General features: G+C 42.2%; 1 protein-coding gene across 1 annotated transcript in view; it reads left to right on the top strand.

Moving 5' to 3' along the window:
* Positions 1–16,941, top strand: part of IRAG2 (inositol 1,4,5-triphosphate receptor associated 2) — a 35,484-nt gene that overhangs the window by 5,820 nt on the left and 12,723 nt on the right. Inside the window, exons 9-23 of the mRNA XM_054632180.2 lie at positions 76–126; positions 1,274–1,351; positions 1,925–1,981; positions 3,802–3,861; positions 3,942–4,006; positions 4,094–4,193; positions 6,115–6,249; positions 6,518–6,619; positions 9,246–9,409; positions 10,858–10,978; positions 11,427–11,589; positions 13,394–13,455; positions 14,395–14,460; positions 15,240–15,348; positions 16,453–16,600. Of these exons, the coding sequence (XP_054488155.2) occupies positions 76–126; positions 1,274–1,351; positions 1,925–1,981; positions 3,802–3,861; positions 3,942–4,006; positions 4,094–4,193; positions 6,115–6,249; positions 6,518–6,619; positions 9,246–9,409; positions 10,858–10,978; positions 11,427–11,589; positions 13,394–13,455; positions 14,395–14,460; positions 15,240–15,348; positions 16,453–16,600 (1,481 nt within the window). The remainder of the gene's footprint in view (positions 1–75; positions 127–1,273; positions 1,352–1,924; positions 1,982–3,801; positions 3,862–3,941; positions 4,007–4,093; positions 4,194–6,114; positions 6,250–6,517; positions 6,620–9,245; positions 9,410–10,857; positions 10,979–11,426; positions 11,590–13,393; positions 13,456–14,394; positions 14,461–15,239; positions 15,349–16,452; positions 16,601–16,941) is intronic.

The raw sequence follows: 16,941 nt of genomic DNA, 5'->3' as shown, positions 1-16,941 counted from the left end.
TTGCTTACATGCTAAAACCAACTCTGTTTTTCTCTTTTTCTGTGTTTGTTTGTTTTTCCCCATAAACTTGACCAGGAAAAAGAAAATCGGTCTCTCAATAGCAAAGTTACTTCTCTCCAGGAAGAGGTAAAATAAATAATTTGAAAATAAATAAAAAATAAACAAAATTAATTGATCTTGCCTAGCTAAAATTTGCCATTAAGACAAAATGTTTGTCAGACTTTGAAGCCTTTCATACTAAGTAGGTTATCAAAATATCTAACACTTTAAAAGGCTGATTTGTCATAAAACTTTATATCTTGAGGTTGCACTGTGATTTTTATTTTCCACTTGCTGGGTGAGTAAGGATATGGGAAGCATAGGGACAGACAAACTACTTCAACCCTACCACCACCTCTTTTCCAAGATTTATAGGCAAATTCCATGTATTTCTGGTTCCCACAGCTATAAACAGACAAACTCTATATTGAAACCATCTCCCTCCAACACTTTATCATTTCATATTCCCTTCTGTTTTCCTCCCTTAAATCCAAAGGAGTAATCTTGCATAGAGCTGTAACACCAAAAATAAGTAACAAAAATAATAAAAAAAAAAAGCAGTGGGTGGGATCGCCCATCACAGATGGATCCATTGACACTGGCCAAGGACCTACAGGAGGTTTTTAGGGAATGCAGCTCCATATGCAGAGAATCCCTAAGCTTGATTTTTATTCAGAGAAGAACTGTTCATTCTTTCTCTCTATTGTTTTGTTGGGGTTTTTTTACTGCATCAGAGCAAATATTTTATAAACCAGTTTTTGTCAGGTGATACAGTCTGTAAGCAAGCATTAAAAAACTTTATTTCAGACTTTTCAGGGGGAAATGGAGAAACAGGTTAAATCAAAGAAAAGAAAATCTTTCTTTACTTCTTAGTAAAGAAAATCAGCACCTTCAGATCAGTCTTTCTGCAAAGGTCCTTAGTCCAAATATCTATTAAACCACAGTTTTCTGAAAACAATTCTCATGCTGCAGGGCTGACTTTTCTTTAGCTCTCCAAGTCTGGCAGTGGTTATAAATCACATTTTGAGGGGTTTTCTCTTTTACTGGTGCTCTGGGTGGGAAAAGGAGCAGAAGCTGTTTTGGTGGGGCAAACACACGGAATGTTTGTGCACAAATGCTGGTACTGCTTGAGAGTAGGCAGCAGCTTAGGGGTGGAGATGTCATTTTTGCCTGATTTCTTCAAGGAGAAGCTGTCAATCCATTCAGCTGTGCCTAAACACTGTGTCTTGTTTAGATTATTAGGAATAGCATGGACACCAATGGGCTGCAAAAGAAGATTTTGGAGCTGTCTAAAAATGCAGCAGAGCTTCAAGTAAGCATTTCAAAGCTTCAAGTAAGCATTTCAAAACAAGAGGAATAAAAAGTCAACCTGGATTTCACTTGGGTCTAGCGAAGGGGGAGTTTCTGCTGCTGGAAGGTGAACAGTCCTGAACCTCTGTGTTGATGGACTGCAGTGAAGTGGTAGCTTGGACAGTGTGACAGCTTTCACCAAGGAAGTTCCTGTCTGGAGGCTAAAAACTAGGCTGATGGAAACAATCCACAGTTTCATTATTTCCTCAGAGTTAGATTTTTTTTTTGGATACCTTTCCCTCACTATTCAAGAAAATACATTAAGGTCATGCTTTGAGAGATGTTGCTGAAAATATTGGCCTGGACAGATGAGAGGAAACAAAAGTGACTGAAAGTTAAGAATGCTTTCACTCTTTGCTGGGTATAAGATCTGTACTCTGAAACAAATACCACAAAAGGTCTTCAAAGAAGAATTTGTTTTTTCTAAGTAAGGAACATTGATATTCTTTTTCCTTTTCTAGTAGGAAATAGGAACAAACTTTTATTATGGTCTGTAATGATGGCTGGGTTTACTTTTGATCTTCTCATTCTTCAGATCCAAGCTCGTATCTATGAGAGCACTGTGGCCAATAAAGAGGCAAGCATAATCCAGGTTAGTTTTTTTACTTCATTACTGACTGAAAACCACACTATCATAGAATAATTTGGGTTGCAACAGACCTTAATGATACCTTGTTCCAATCCCCTGCCATGGGCAGGGACAGCTTCCCCTGGCCCAGGTTTCTGGTCTGTACTGATGGGATGATTTGTAAAAAGGCAAGGCAGTAGTATTCACTGTGGCTCTTTGATTTCTACTCTTCTCCCACTGCAGAACCTGATCCTATAAATGGCTTCAAAGTAGGCGAGCTCTACTTTAGGACGTGCCTATGAGTCAGCATAATTAAAGGTTTCAGGATTTTGCTTGCCTTTTTTTTTTTTTTTTAGTCACAACCTATTAAAACAAACTTGCAAACTTCAGACAATATGTCCAGAAACTTCTAAAGGCTACTTTGTTCAGCAGGGAGCTACAGAAGGCCTTTCCCTTCATGTCTTTTATTGAATTTTTTTGTGTCAAATTAGAAATTGTGACTTGGAGCCCAATGGAAAAGCAAGTTTGTCATTTTATTGCTGAGGTGCAATTATCTAGGCTTTACTGAGGAGTGAATATTTCAGATGTTTTTAAACATGCCTTTTATACTAGAAAACAAAGCTAGAAGGCCATACAAATGTGCTGGCATTTCCTGGATTCATGAATTATGCAAAGAGCTTTCTATGCCAGTGGAGTTTCTACTTAGCAGAACATGCTATAAATCTCCTGATAAAATATTTGACTATTGGGCTCCCTGCAAAGTGACTGCAGGTGAATTCAAATAATAAAAAAGAGAACTGAACTTGAGTGTGATGGAGCTGATAACTTTGTACTGAGTGCTTTAATAGTTTTGGTTTTGTTGGTTGTTTTTCCAGACACAGCTTACGGACACAAATTTATTAAAATCTTTTTTTTTTAAGTAGCTTTTACTTTCTCCTACTTGAATGATTCAAAGCTTTTTGTGAGCTCTGTAGTATCATTTTATTTCAACAAGATTCTTAGTCTTTTGACTAAATGGGAATTTTGCAAGTAGACTGCTAGATTACATATGGATAAATGTGAGTGATTGGAATAATTTTGAAGAAACTGGCATGGAAACTTGTTGTCATTAGGATAATCTGGTTCTATAACCTCACTTTTTCTGCCTAGCTTTCTGTACACTTCATCTCTTTCAAAAACCTCAATGATTTTTAAAGAGAGAGTAGGAAGAACTCATAAAAGTGTGAGAGGACAAGAGCTCCTACTCTAATTTCCTATTTTCTCTTATAAATTCTGTGCTGTCTGTGCAGTGTCTTTTATTGGAATGGCATAACCTGACTGGAGCTAATTGCTAGTTGCTAAGAAAGGTGATGCTTCTATTAATTCTTCAGTCCTACCATGAGGGCTGACTCTTTTTCAGCCTTTCTGTTAGGTTGGGTTTAATCTACAGGGTGCTACACTCTAATAATGAAAGACAAGTAAACTTGAAACATTGCAACTTGCTTGAAGGGTCAGTTGGGATTAAAATTCATACTGGCATATAATATAGGTCATATTTTAAGTTAAAACTAGAGTATTTCTGTCTAGTTTAATCTACTGGACCTGAAACCAGGTGAGTAATATGTGAAAGTACAACACTTGGAAAAGAGGGTTTGTCTCCTTAATTTCAGAGTTTAGGTAGGAAAAGGTCATCTGGGTGCTTTCTATTAGTTAAAATTCAAGGTAATTTGTTGTATTCTTTTAAATTCACAACTATTTTTATGTCATGATCGGGTTTCTGCTCAAGCTAAACCATACATTTTACTGCTGTGGTGTAGGATGGAATATAATTTTTTTTGTTGTTCTTTTCTCAACAATCTCTGCAGAAGGAGCAGGACATCAAGGAACTCGAGTTAACCATTGTGGAGTATTCCTCAATCATAGAGGTACGGGCTGGGTTGGGTTTGGCCTGTGCTGATTCTGCATGGCAAAGTCAGCCTCTCACCAAACCCCATGGATGTTTCAGACACTGAGAGCTGAAAAAAATAAACTGCTGGAGAACGTCCAACACATGCAGCAAGAGCTGATCTCGTGAGTACTGTGGCCAAATCCCAGAAAATGCAGTTCATCAGAAATCCAAAATAGACTGATATGTATTTATTTTCCTGCTTCTTTTAGGCATGGGTTGAGTTTACCATTGTTGTATAAATTTAACAGCAATATTCCTGAAGGGACAAGCACACTGCACTGTGAACTGGAGCTTGCAGAGTCTTCTGAGGTATGGATTAAACCTTAATTTAATCTCTTCCTAGTTGTCTTGCATCAGCAGAGGCAGAACAAAGCTCATTGCCTGTATATGATTAGATAACTCTGGAATTTGAAGCCATTAATCCTAGCATGTAAACACAGAATGAGAAGGTTGCAATATTGTTCCAAGCACCTTGGAGAAAGTCCAAAGAATAGCAAACAAAATGCTTGTAGATATAAAATATTTGCTCATAGTATCCTAGAATGGCCTGGGTTGGAAGGAACCTTAAAGATCATCCAGTTCCAACCCCCCTCTGCTCTACCCAGTAAATCTGGAGGAGCTTGGGTCATGCATTTAGCTGGCAGAAGAACAGATAGATGGGAGAAGATATCAGTTTTCCAATATATAAAGGCTTTTATGCTGCAGAAAGTAAATGACAGTCTGCTTCTTGTGCTGCCTACAACAGACATGAACAATGATTCTTTTTCACTTGTGAAAGAGGACACTTCTTTTTCTTTGAAGTTGACTGTAGTGAGAAAGGAAATTCAGCATTAGAGTGAGCATCTTGATAAAGTTGTTGGGTCCTAATCTAATGTACTGTTAAGGAACTCTGATAAGCATCTCTGATGGCAAACCAAATATATTTAAATTAATAAAAGAAGTTATTTATGTAAATAGAAGATCATTATTAGACTAAAATACCTTAATCAGAATTATTATGACTACTTGTACAGTGCACTAGCTATTAAGCCAATGATTTCCAAGCTAATAATTGTTAAATAGAGTTTGTTATTACTTACCCATGTTGATGATCATGGACAAATCTTTTGTTCAGCTTTGAGGAGTAACTTTGAGGGTGTGCCCCCACTTGAGGGAGGGATCTCCACACACACCCTGCTAGAAGGGGTGTGTCAGAAGCCCTGACTTTAAAAAGTGGGGCTGGGTTTTTATGGTATAAAGTGATTGACTGTCAGATCTTTCCAGGCCAGCTGTGCCAGCTCAGTTGGGTCCCTTGTCAGGAGCTTCTCCTGCCACTTCCTCACTGGTGCCAGTTTTTGTCAGGAAATGTTGTTCTTCACATCCTCAGAATTTTTAATTTTGGGATCAAGGAATCAGGCTGGTCTTTGCATTCTCCAACACCAACAGCAGCATGATACCCCCCCTCCCCTTATAAATCCACCACTGATGATTTTTGCAAGGAGGCTATTGCTGAAGCTGTTTTACACCACTTTAGGCAGAGCATCAGGCTACAATTATGGTTTTGGTTCTGATTTTAAGGTGAGCTATTCTGTTCCCATTTCCTTAGACAATCCATGGGGTCCCATCTTCCCCCTGTGCTGCTTTCCTTTCAGATAGAAGCTGTGCAGCACAGCTGACAGCAGAGAGATGCTGCTGAGTGATTTCTGCTTACTTTTGTGCAAGGTGCATTTGCAAAGAGTTAGCACATACAGCAACAACAACAACAATGTACAAATAGATAAAAACTCCAGGCCCAGAAAGGAGAGGGAGGCTTGGCTAGGCAGCTTTGAGGAGTTAGGTATCATCCTATATTGCAGCTCCCCAGAGCCCAGTGAGTCATTGTGTTTGCCCTTCAAAGCTGCAGAGAGACACGATTCCACCGAGTCACCTGTAAGGAAGGGCTCTGCTTACTCATCACTTGGTAACAACTCCTCTGGATAAAGATAACAAATGACTGATTTCTTCTTGCCTACCCTGGCAGGGATATTTACACTGGATCACTCAGCAGCTTAGCTGGTTTGCTTTCTTTTCATTTTTTTAAATCCTTGTTGATGTGATAGTTTTGAAAAGTTTTTCCAAGCCTCAAGTTTTGTAGCTCTGACCTTCTGGTAAATACAGAGCAGGGATACGTCAGGAAAGTCTAAATGTCACTGCTGCTGGTTTAATAAGGGGATGTCAAAACAAACTAGCTGGCTCTTCCATCTCTTCAAAGATTATCAGGACCGAACGGGCATCCCTGGACGAAACACTGGATCGTGAAGTGCAGCTTTTGCTTCAGGGGTCTGAATATGCAGGAGAAAAATTCAAGACCATCATGAAAAACCTGGTCAGTAGCAAAGCTAACTGGGTAAGGATGGATAGATGCTGTGGATAAGGGTGCTGTCTTCGATCAGCAATTTAATTAGGAATTCTCCAGGCATTGATAATCTGATTGTTTGCTCCTTTTGGAAAACTAAGAATAGTTTGAGATTGGAGGGGGTCATAGTTTAACAAGATCACTTGGCACCTACTCTAACACTAATTTATATCCTGGGTAATTCTGGGCAGAGTTGTAGATGTGCACTAGAAATCATGGAGTTTGGGGAGGTTGTTTTGGGTTTTATTTTCTTTTTCAGCAAGAGGAAATCTCTGAAGCAGAGGAGCTTGTCATGGTTTCATTAGAATGGGTAGAAGATCCTGATGAGGACATGCAACAGGCCTGGGAAAGAAAACTTGTGGTGAGTAACTGTTTCTCTGAAGCATTTAGTGAAACAGTGGGGCTGTGCAAAAACTTCAGGTGGATATCTTGCTGCTGCATGCTGTGTGTGTTTATTACTGGAGATAGAGTGCATCTGTGGGCCAAAGATGGCTGCATGGAGAGAAACATCTTCTTTACTGGGGTTTTTTGAGGAGGAAAAGGATGATTGCTGTTCACTTACATGCTGTGCTCTTGCTGGCTTGTCTTGTGCAAGAACTCCTTTAGTTAAAACTCTGCTTGAAGGAAAGGGAAGACAAACCAGGTCAAATAGCAAAGGAGGCTTTATAACCAAATTTCCAAATCAAATCCTCCATAGGGTTTATTTGTTGTGAAAGGTGAAGAGTTGGGCTTTCACTGGGTATATTCCACAGGAAAAATGTCATCAAAACCTTGTTTTACAACTTAATCTTGCATAATGTATTTCTCCTACTCCTCGTACCTCTGGTGAGGCTTGCAAGAACAGACTTTTGCTCAAGGTACTGGTAAAAACATCTTCCCTATGTAGTGGCAAGTGCTTTTGAACACAACTAAATGCTTTTGTTCCCTCCTGCTCTCCCCTGTAACAGCACAATTTTTGACATTTCCATGCATCTTATTGGATGTGACTTTTTCTCTGACCTGCTCCTTTCTGCTGATCAGTTGTTAGGAATGCTCCAACAAGCCCAAGCTGTACATTAATGCTGTTTCCCAGCTCCCTAATGGATGTTAAACCCCACAATTCCTCTCCCTTGGGTGACAGCAGGTGCCACCAGGGGATGTGCTGCATGAGGTTGTTGCTTCTTTGGGGAGAGAGCTGCCCTTCTTTTTTCCTCTAGTGCTACAGAATGGTGTAGCTGGGCCTCTTCTGCCTTCCTGGGCAGGGCTGGAGCAATCACTGGGAGCCATCCAGTCCTGGAGCCAGGTTTTTTATAATTTTGGCTAAATCCTGAAACCTTCTCCTTAGAGAAGGTGCAATCCTCTCACTCTCTTCACCCAGATGTGACTTTGGGTAGACTCTAGCAAACTGCTGGCTTGTGAATTGCTACAGCTTTTTGATCTTGACTGGAAACCTCCTCCTGCAAAGCTGTCAGAGCTGAAAAAGGCTTGTGAAGTTACATTCACATTGGGATCATATTCCTGTTAAACATGTGAAGCTAAAATCTTTTGGTATAGGAGTTGGAGTTGATTGTGGCAAATGAATCCTACTCTGGCTCCTAAAGAGTGATGTATTTGGAAATTGAGTTAACAGAGGATCAAGAAAGAAAAAAAATCCTTTAAAAATAAAAGGTCCCATGGGGGATGAGACGTGACTTCATGTCAAAAATTATCTCCACCTAGACAGAACAAGCCAATGTGCGAAATTTTGTGCATGCAGCTGAACAGCAATAGATCAAAAAAAAAGGGAGGGAGATTCAAAGTAGCTTCTTCCAGCCTCAGAGAAAGTGCATGATCCAAGATTTAATTAGCTGGTTAACAAAAGTTTTCACCAGAAGCCTTGCCTACCATTTCCTGTGAAATTTATTATGGACATGTTCTGCTGGGGTTTAGTGTTTTCAAAGACATTTTAAAGGATATTAGCTATAAACCCAACCTGAAGTGTGCATATATACATATATCTAAGTATATATAGTGACATGTGACATCAAAATCTTTTTCACTCTTCTACTGCAAGATAAGACTGGTACATGTGCCCTGAAAAGCCTATATCCCTTAAGTGTCAAATTATGGTATTTCTACAAGTGAGTGCTGCCTGCCTTGGCTGAGGAACAGACCCTCAGGATGTGGGCAGTTGCACATGGTTACATCCCATGTCATCCTAGGAGCCCTATCAGCAAAAACTGCTTTTTTTTTTGCCTTTTTTTAAGCATGATACTTGATGTGCTATTTTTTTTTTATTTGAAGCTCATGAGCATCAAACTCCAACTTGCAAGCAGATAATGTGGTCTGTATTTGTAAGATTGATGTCTTCCCCTCAGAATTCCTGCAGAATCCCAGGAATATAAACTTCATTCTTTCCTGACCTCTGTTTGACTCTCATTAAGCATTCTTTAAAAGCTGAGGACACTCTTTCATATGTTCAGTTTAGAAAGGTCAGAGAGAGAGCACTGGATTCTTCTTCTCAGGACTTTTTACTGCAAGTCACTGTTCAGAGAAGTAGAGAGTTCAGTCTTACCTAACACTTAATTTTTACCCTTTTCCCTCCAACAAACCAGAGGTAAATCTAAAAGCCTTCATGGTGGGGGTCATCTCTGGCACAGATCATCTGCTAAGCATGTATGGCAAACAGGTTTTATTGGTTCTTGGTTATTTCATTAATTTTGCTGTAATACAAACTCAATTTGGACTCAGTGGACTCAGTTGTACATTGAGGAAAGGGCTGCAGAAGCCTAAATTATCAATTTTAGAGCTTCCTGCAAGATGATATTTATTACAACTTCCTCTTAAGAGCTATGGGTTTTGTTGCTGTATCTGGGCACCTTGCTGGTGGAGTTTTATCTTTACTCTGATAGTGTGGGATGTAGGTGATGATATTAATTGGTGGAGCAGGGAACTCAATTCTCACCATGTAAATTAAGGCTCTGGCTCTGTTCCTCCTCTAACCACATGGCAACTTCAAAATTCCACAGGTCCTCAAGCAAGAACTAGGGGAAAAAAGACACCTTTGGACCCAGAAACTCCAGCTTTTGGAAAAATGCAATGAGTCCTTAGAGGAGGATTTTATTCGAGTGGCAGACAACCTAAGGAGAACCAAGACAGAAGAACTTCACCTAAGGAAAAAGCTCTCTGCTAGGTACCCCTTCAAAGCATCTGTGTCTTTTTTGGGCAGGCGAGGTTGGGTTTTGGTTTGGTGGTTCTTTTGGTTTGATTTGGTTTTGGGGTTTTTTTCTGGTTGCTTAGCTGTTTAGTATCTTATTTTGGGGTGGGTTTTTTAGTAGAACAAAGTCTACTGAATTCTCAAGATTTTTTTTTCACAGAGGAAATGGTCTTCTGTTCTGGAGAGTAGATCTGGTTTTAGCACAAGGTCTGCACTGTGTGGGAGTTAAGGTTTGTGAGTGAACTGATGTACTGCCTTGAAGGTGCCTTTGAAAACACCAGGGAGACCACAGACTGAGCAGTTAAAGCAAGAGGGCACTGCCTATTGAGCAGGTGTAGCTCTTAAGAAAACCTGCTGGGTTTGTGTGAAGCAGGAGAGCTGCTAAATATCTGTCTGCAGGTATTTTTGCTTTGGGATACAGTTGCTAGGCTCAGGGAAGACATTATCTCAATTCCCCAAGGGTGTAGCTTCAATGAGTTGTCATTGAATATGAAATGTGACTTTTTTGGCATATGGTTCCTTCTGTGAGTTGTGGCCTTAGAAATAGGATCATAAAATGGCCTAGGTTGAAAAAGACTTAAAGATCATCCATTTCTAAGACCCTGCCATGGGCAGGGACACCTTCCACTATCCCAAGTTGCTCCAAGCCCCATCCCTGGGTTTGGGATGTTCCTAGGGCTTGGCAGCCCTGAGAGCTGATGCAGAGCAGTTGTACCATACTTTTGCCTGACTTATCTTCCACTGAACCACCTATTACATGCTCTCCCTCCACCTGGAAAAGAGCTGATAAAAATACTGATGGCTTGGTTTCTTAAAGCTGTCTCTGTATCAAAATTGTGATGAAAGCAATAACAATAAACCCCAACCCCCCCCCCCCCCCCCCCCCCCCCCATACCCCAAAAGAAAACCTGAGGTGAGTTAGAGAGGAAATGGGCAAGGGTTTCTGCAGTGGAAAAAAAGGGGTTTTATTGAAAGCCATCCTCTTTAGCACCAGTTCTGATGGCATCTGCTTGCTGTCAAATGAAATTCCCTCTCAAATGTGAAGAAATCAATCCATTGAAGGAGTAATAGCTCCTGGGTATCTTTTTCTAGAATGGCTGACTCTATATCCAACCGCTATTTCTCGAAAACCCATTCTGTTGTCCAAAGCGCAAAAGCTCCCCCCACTGAGCTCTTGCTTCTTGCCAGTTCTCTGGTGATTCCCCTGTGGTACCCAGCAATGTTACAGAAAGCCTTCATCCCCTTCCTGCTGTAAAAAAAAAAAAATAATGTCTGATTCCCTGGTGCTGGATCCTGGGGAGCTGCAGTGTGTGACAGCTGACTTTTGGTGCATGTCCCAGCAGCCAGAGTGTGTCACCTCCCAGGCCAGCCTGCTCTGAAATGTCATTAATGGGTTGTGGTTTGTGCTCTCTCTTGCTCCACAGCCAGCGCAAGGTAGAAACTGCCAAACAGCTACTAGAAGAAACTTTGGCAGGTGGCCAGGCAGAAGACCTGTGTTTAGAGCTGCAAAAAGCCAGCAAGCAGCTGGAGGATATCAGCGAGCACGTAAGGGGCAGCCCAGTTCCCTCTGTGTGGGGCAGCAGGAGATGCCAAGGGCCGCGTCCGACGCGCGGCTGCCCTGGGGAAGGGAATCGCGCGTTCCGAATGGTGTGCCTCCCTGCAAGAGTGGAACCAGCAGAGGAAGTAAAATTTGAGGGGGTGGTGACAACAGTTTGCTGATGAAAGAGGCAGCATTGCATATTTGTGGTGGCTTAAAAAAAAAAAAAGAGAAAAGAGGGGAAAAAAAAAAAGCACCCAAAAATAGCTTCCATACACAGTCCACCCCAATGTAAAAATGCAGAAGTTCAGAGGGAGCTTTATCACTTCCTGAGAAAGAACAGATGCAGTTTGGTTTCATTTACATGAACTGTAGAGCCTTCTTGTGCTAGCCAGGCTGCTTTATTTTATTTTTTTATTCCTTTCTTTTTTTCCCTAAATATTGTTTTGTGCTTAGGCGGAGGATCAAGCTGAAGCATTTCACTCTGCTCATGAAGAAGCAGCATCCTTGAAGATCAAGTTGGAGGAAGCCATTTCTGAGAAGCAGAAGCTCAGGGATGTGAATGCTGCTTTAGAAAGCACTTGCCAATTGCTTCAGGAGAAGGTGGAAGACCACAAAAGTGAGTAACTTCTGGAAATGTGCCAGCATTCACTTTTTGCATGGGCAAGTACTTCAGGGTTTAGTTACATCAAGGGGAAATAGGACTGTTCTGCAGATCATCCAGGAAAATGCTCTGTGGAGTCTTGCTTGTTGTTTTGGGATTTTCCCCCCCCCTTTTTTTTCTACTTTTCCTTCTCCTTGAAGAGATCTGCCACCATCTGAGCTGAGAAGCAGGTGGGATCCTAAGGGAGTGGGTGTTGGGATCCACCAAAGCTTCAGAAGCTCCCAACAAAACCCCCAGTCCTAGGAAGGGGGATTAGTAATTCCACATATGGCACAGGTACTCCTTTACCAAAAGTGCTGTTCCCCACCTTATATCTAACAAAGCCATCCCTCTTTCTTAAGCTTCCTGAACCAAACAGACTTGATTTTTGTATGTTCTGTGCTCTGTTTGCTGGTTGTGTTCGCTCTGTGTTTTTGACTAGCTGTGTGGTGTTAGGCTGCTCTCTTCAGTGGAAAGCAATCCTGTCACTGCCTTGTACACGTGCAACTTCTGCCACAGAGCCATGGAAACTTCGTATTGCCTCTTTCTGACTCACTTCCTGACATCAGCACCTCAATAACCTGGGCATTTAAGTAATGCAGAGGTCTGAATCCAGGACACATGACCTTTTTCTTTCCTAACCCTGGAGTCTGATAACTTTCTTGGAGAAAAGGGATTTGACTGATTTAAGCCCTCTGAATGTTTTGCTCTCAGGCACACAGTTACCATATATGCTCAACTAATATGTGTGCACTGCAAAAAACTCCATGTGAAGCCACAGTTTGTCTCACCAGAAGAACTCCCTTGGGACCCTTTGCTTTAGCTCTAAGGCACAACTTTGCACTGATACGGCAGAAACAGCTCCAAACTGTGCTTGCTCCACTCTGACCAGTGTTTTGGTGTTCGTGTGTGTGCTCATGCTGCTTTCATGCCTCCCACAAACCATGCAGCTGCTTTATTTTGCCCTTAGCAAGAGGCATGACAGTGGAAATAGTTTGTCATTTTCCATCTCTGAATAGATGAAGCGCTCCTGCAAAGTGAGCTTGAGTAGATCAAGCGAGAACCCCAGATACGTGAGACTGGTGCCACTGTGACTAAACCAACCACCCCACCACCACCCCAAAAAAAAAAGTCAACCCCCAAAGAACCACCACCACCCTGAAAATGACTAGCTAGGACCTTGGCTTTAAATTACTCCAGTTACTTGACAGAAATCTTTCTGTAGATAAATAAACTGGCAGATGTGTGGATAATTAGCAAAGCATTACGAAGAACAGGGCTGACAAACAAGGCTGGCACTGAAGAAAATAATAAAAATGCTTTATATTGGTTCCTTTAGAAAGGCAGACAGGTCTGGTGCCTCTTTTGACTGAAGGGCTGGGTTGTGGTCTCCTCCCCACCTACCCATTCCAACCCCCTACTTCCTCCCACCTGCACAGTAAGAGGGGGAAAATGCTTCTAAATACAAAGCCTGTGGACTTTAAAACTTCTGTACAGGATGTCAGGTGGAAAGGTCAAATATTTCTCTTCCCCCAAGCTGTAAGTGAAGGATCTGTTTCCACAGGGAACTGTGGCATCCTGTGGGGAAGCATTGCCCTTGATTTGCAGGTGAAGATGTCCAGTGTTTTCTCCTTCCCGTGAAAAAGCTGTTGCAGGCTTAACCAGACTAATGCAAACTCCAGTAAATTCTTATAAAGTGTAGTTAGAGATGCTGTAACATTGGATTGCTTGTTATCAAGTTGTTAGGAGCCCTGTTAGACTTGTAAATGTCTCTTCATAGCAACTGCTAATGCCCTGAGATGGGAACTGCTGCAGAGGCGTCTCTGTGAATTGCTGTGCCAGGTATGGTGCCCTTTGCTGGGACCAGGAAAGGTGGGCTTGCACAGGAAGGGCTCTGGTGGAAGGACAACACAGCTGAGACCAGCTGCAAACAGTTTGGCAGCACCTGGTATCTTCTTTCCTAACATGTACATAAGCTGTATGTATGAATCTGCACGTTATTTTCCTTATTCAGCCTTCTGGGAAAAATGTGTCAGGACTTACAGGTGTGGTGTTGGTCTTCACTGTGAGCAATTGTTGTGATTGTATCAAAAGGGGCTGAGGGAAACACTCCCTGATGCACTGGTGTGATTTTTGTCCCACTCTGCAGACAGGCTTTAAAACAAATGTTTAAAATTTCATAACGTAAGGTTTTTTCAGTACCCAGACACTGGAATAGGCAGTGAAACAGTTATTAACTTTGTGGCCCTCTGTGGAGAAATACATTGGAAATTACATAACTCTGGAGTGCATTGCTTTGAATAAAATTACTTGCTTCAACTTTGGGAGGGGGTGGAGGGGGAAACATTGTGGAGAGACTTTTTTCCCAACTGGTTCTGGTAAGGAACACTATAGCTCAGGATCTGAGCACTCTGGATTCAGCACAGACCAACAAGGTATTTAACAGCAAATAGAAGGTCCTGAAATGTCCCCTAGGCTGTGACAGGAGCATTAGAGGAGCAGAGTCAAAGCTGGGCCATCTGCACATGAATAAAACTTATTATATTTGTACATAAGGGTCTGCAGAATTTAAGGCTGAAGGTAGCAAGGGCAAACAGCTGCAGCATTTTGTAGTTGCAGTTTTGCACCTGATAGCGGCAAGTAGTTCAGTTGGAAAGATAAAGTTGCATTTTGCTCAGAATCAGTGGGGTAGTGCTCCTTCTCCTTTTTTTTTTTTTTTTTTTTTTGTTGGGTTTTTTTTTCCTTACCTGCCTGCCTTAAACTCTCTCTCTATTACAACAGTGCTGTGCAGAGTCAGAGTCTGACTGCGCTCTGCTGCCCACGGTAGCTGCACACATAAAAGGGAAGGTAAGTGTGCTTGCTGTGATCAGTGCTGAGCCTGTTAAAATGGGATGCTGGGTTTATTTGGGTGGGGGTTTTTCCCTTCATTACCTCAGGGAAATAAATAACATTCCTCATGAGAAACTTTGAGTTAAACATTCTTTAAAAATAATTTGAGATCAGTATGTGTGTATGTGCATGCAGGTGTTTACATGCATACAAAAACATATTCCAAACTTTATTGCGAAGCTGGGTTCCTCTGAAGCACAACACACACATGTGATAAATTGCTTCTTGAGAAGGATCAGAGTCTGAAGATGGCACTTCGTTTCTTTTCCATTTTTCATTGTTGAAGCAACCTTAGGTCAAAAACAGCTCTGCACGTGTTTTTTCAGGAGTCTTCTCAGATGCCATCTTCAGATGACACCTCTTGGCATGGCTGAAATAGTGTGTTTTGGATTATTTTCTTTTTTTTTTTTCTTTTTACCTCCTTCACAGAACTAAGTGGCTACTTTTGTTCTCCTCTCAGGCTCATCTTGCCTGGTTTTGTAGGATTTATTTCCAGACCTAGCTTGAACCAACACGTTTTGTTGCAAGTGCAAAGTTTCATTATCCTGCCTCTTCCTGTAACTGTTCTGCCCATTAAAGATATGAGCTCTTCTGCTTTTCTAGACAAAAAAGCCACAGAAGATGTATTTGTGTAACTGTTGGTGTTACATTATGCAGATGCCTGTGTGTGGGGGGAGTTGGTGGCATTAATGTATTCAGTGCAGTGGAACAGAAGCACTTCTTATTTTTTCAATTAGCAGCTCCACTGCTCCAAAAGACCATGGAATGAAGGACCCACCTCGTACTCTGACTTTCCCTGGGCACTGCCCTTGGGTGCTTCACGCTGGCACAACTCCCCTTTGCTAGGTAAGACCTGGTAGTGTTGGACATTTCTGTCTTTCACCTGAAATAGAGAAAGAGTTGACAGAGCAGTCTCAGTAGTGCTGAGTGTGCTGCTGGAATGTGGAGAATCTGTTGTGGGCTTTAACCTATTTCTGCATGTAATCCAGGAATGTGAACCATGATTACAGTGCTTGCAGTGAAAGGCCTGAAGAGGTGGCTGTCTGTCAACCTGGCAGACTGTTCCCAAAATCTTCAGGAACTATTGGTATAAATTATACATCCAAGTATATTCCTGACAGGATGCTTGTCAGTCTGGGCCCAGAGGGTGTGAGTTCTGTTCTTCCCATTCCCTCTGACTGGGATGTCCTGCTCCTTGGCTGCTGAGCTGAGTCCTGGTTTAGCAACCTGAGCAGTAACAGAGCTACTGAGAATAAAATCATAGAGCGAGAGAATGGTTTGGGAAGGCACTTTAAAGATCAGCTAATTCCATCCCCCTGCCATGGACAGGGATGTCTTCCACTATCCCAGGTTGCTCAGAGCCCCATCCAGCCTGGCCTTGGACACTTCCAGGGATCCAGGGGCAGCCACAGCTGCTTGGGGCAGCCTGTGCCACTGTCCACTCAGCCTTCTCTTCTCCAGGCTGACCACCCCACCTTTCCCAGCAGATTGTACTTGTTGCTTTTTCTGCACTCCTGAGTTGTTTGAACTTCCCTGCAACTCTGGAGCCTTGTGAGGATTAAAAGCAGCCACTGACAGCCATGCATTGCAGGGCTTCAGAGCTGCAGGGTGCTGCATTTGGTATTTCACACACAAGTGTTTCTCCCAGAAGTGAGCTGGTACCACACAGAGGCTCTTCTCACACAGAATATACATGTTCAAGTGTAATTCCAGGCATTATTGATGGGAATGGAAGCAAATCTTCCTTTGCTACATGTTGCCAAACTCTCCATCTACAGAACAAGTTGAGGCCACACAATCAAAGCCTTTCTTACCAAGATAGAAGTTGCCTCATTATAAATCTCTGCTTGATTGGTCTGCTTCTTGGTTATTTTAGAGTTACCCAACAACTTGTAACTAAATCCAACTTTGCCAAGGACCACCTCTCTTCATGCTTGTCCTTCTTACCAGATGCTCTGACCTTGGAGACCTCCTGCCCAAATAACCCTTCTGGGCACAGCTGGGACCAGCCTTGCAGGCAGAGCTCTGGCAGCTGCACCTTGGAGAGGCATGATGTTGGACATGTGTCCAGCTCAGATGTGACCTCAGGAGGATGCAGGTAAGGTGATGTAATAACCTTTTTGGGGTGAAAGGGGGGAAGAGTCAACAGGGTCTAGCAGATTCCATGTGCTGGATTCGACTGCAGGGCCATCCCTTAGAGGGAATACTGGACACCTGGTGATCAGCCCATGGGGATCCAGGGCAGCACTTTGCTTCTATTCACAGCTACCAGAATTCTTTACTGGAACTGCTGGTAACCAGCCAAATACCCTGATGGAGTTTCTATTTCATGCTGGAGAACTGAGACATGATTTAGGTGTTCTTGTCTATCTTCCATGTTTAACTCTAATTTAACAATTAACACCAATTTAACAATTGGTGTTCCCATTAGGTGCCAAA

Source organism: Agelaius phoeniceus, chromosome 5 (assembly GCF_051311805.1).
Source record: "Agelaius phoeniceus isolate bAgePho1 chromosome 5, bAgePho1.hap1, whole genome shotgun sequence".
In the NCBI taxonomy this organism is placed as follows: Eukaryota; Metazoa; Chordata; class Aves; order Passeriformes; family Icteridae; genus Agelaius; species Agelaius phoeniceus.
This window is presented reverse-complemented; position numbering and strand designations above follow the sequence as displayed.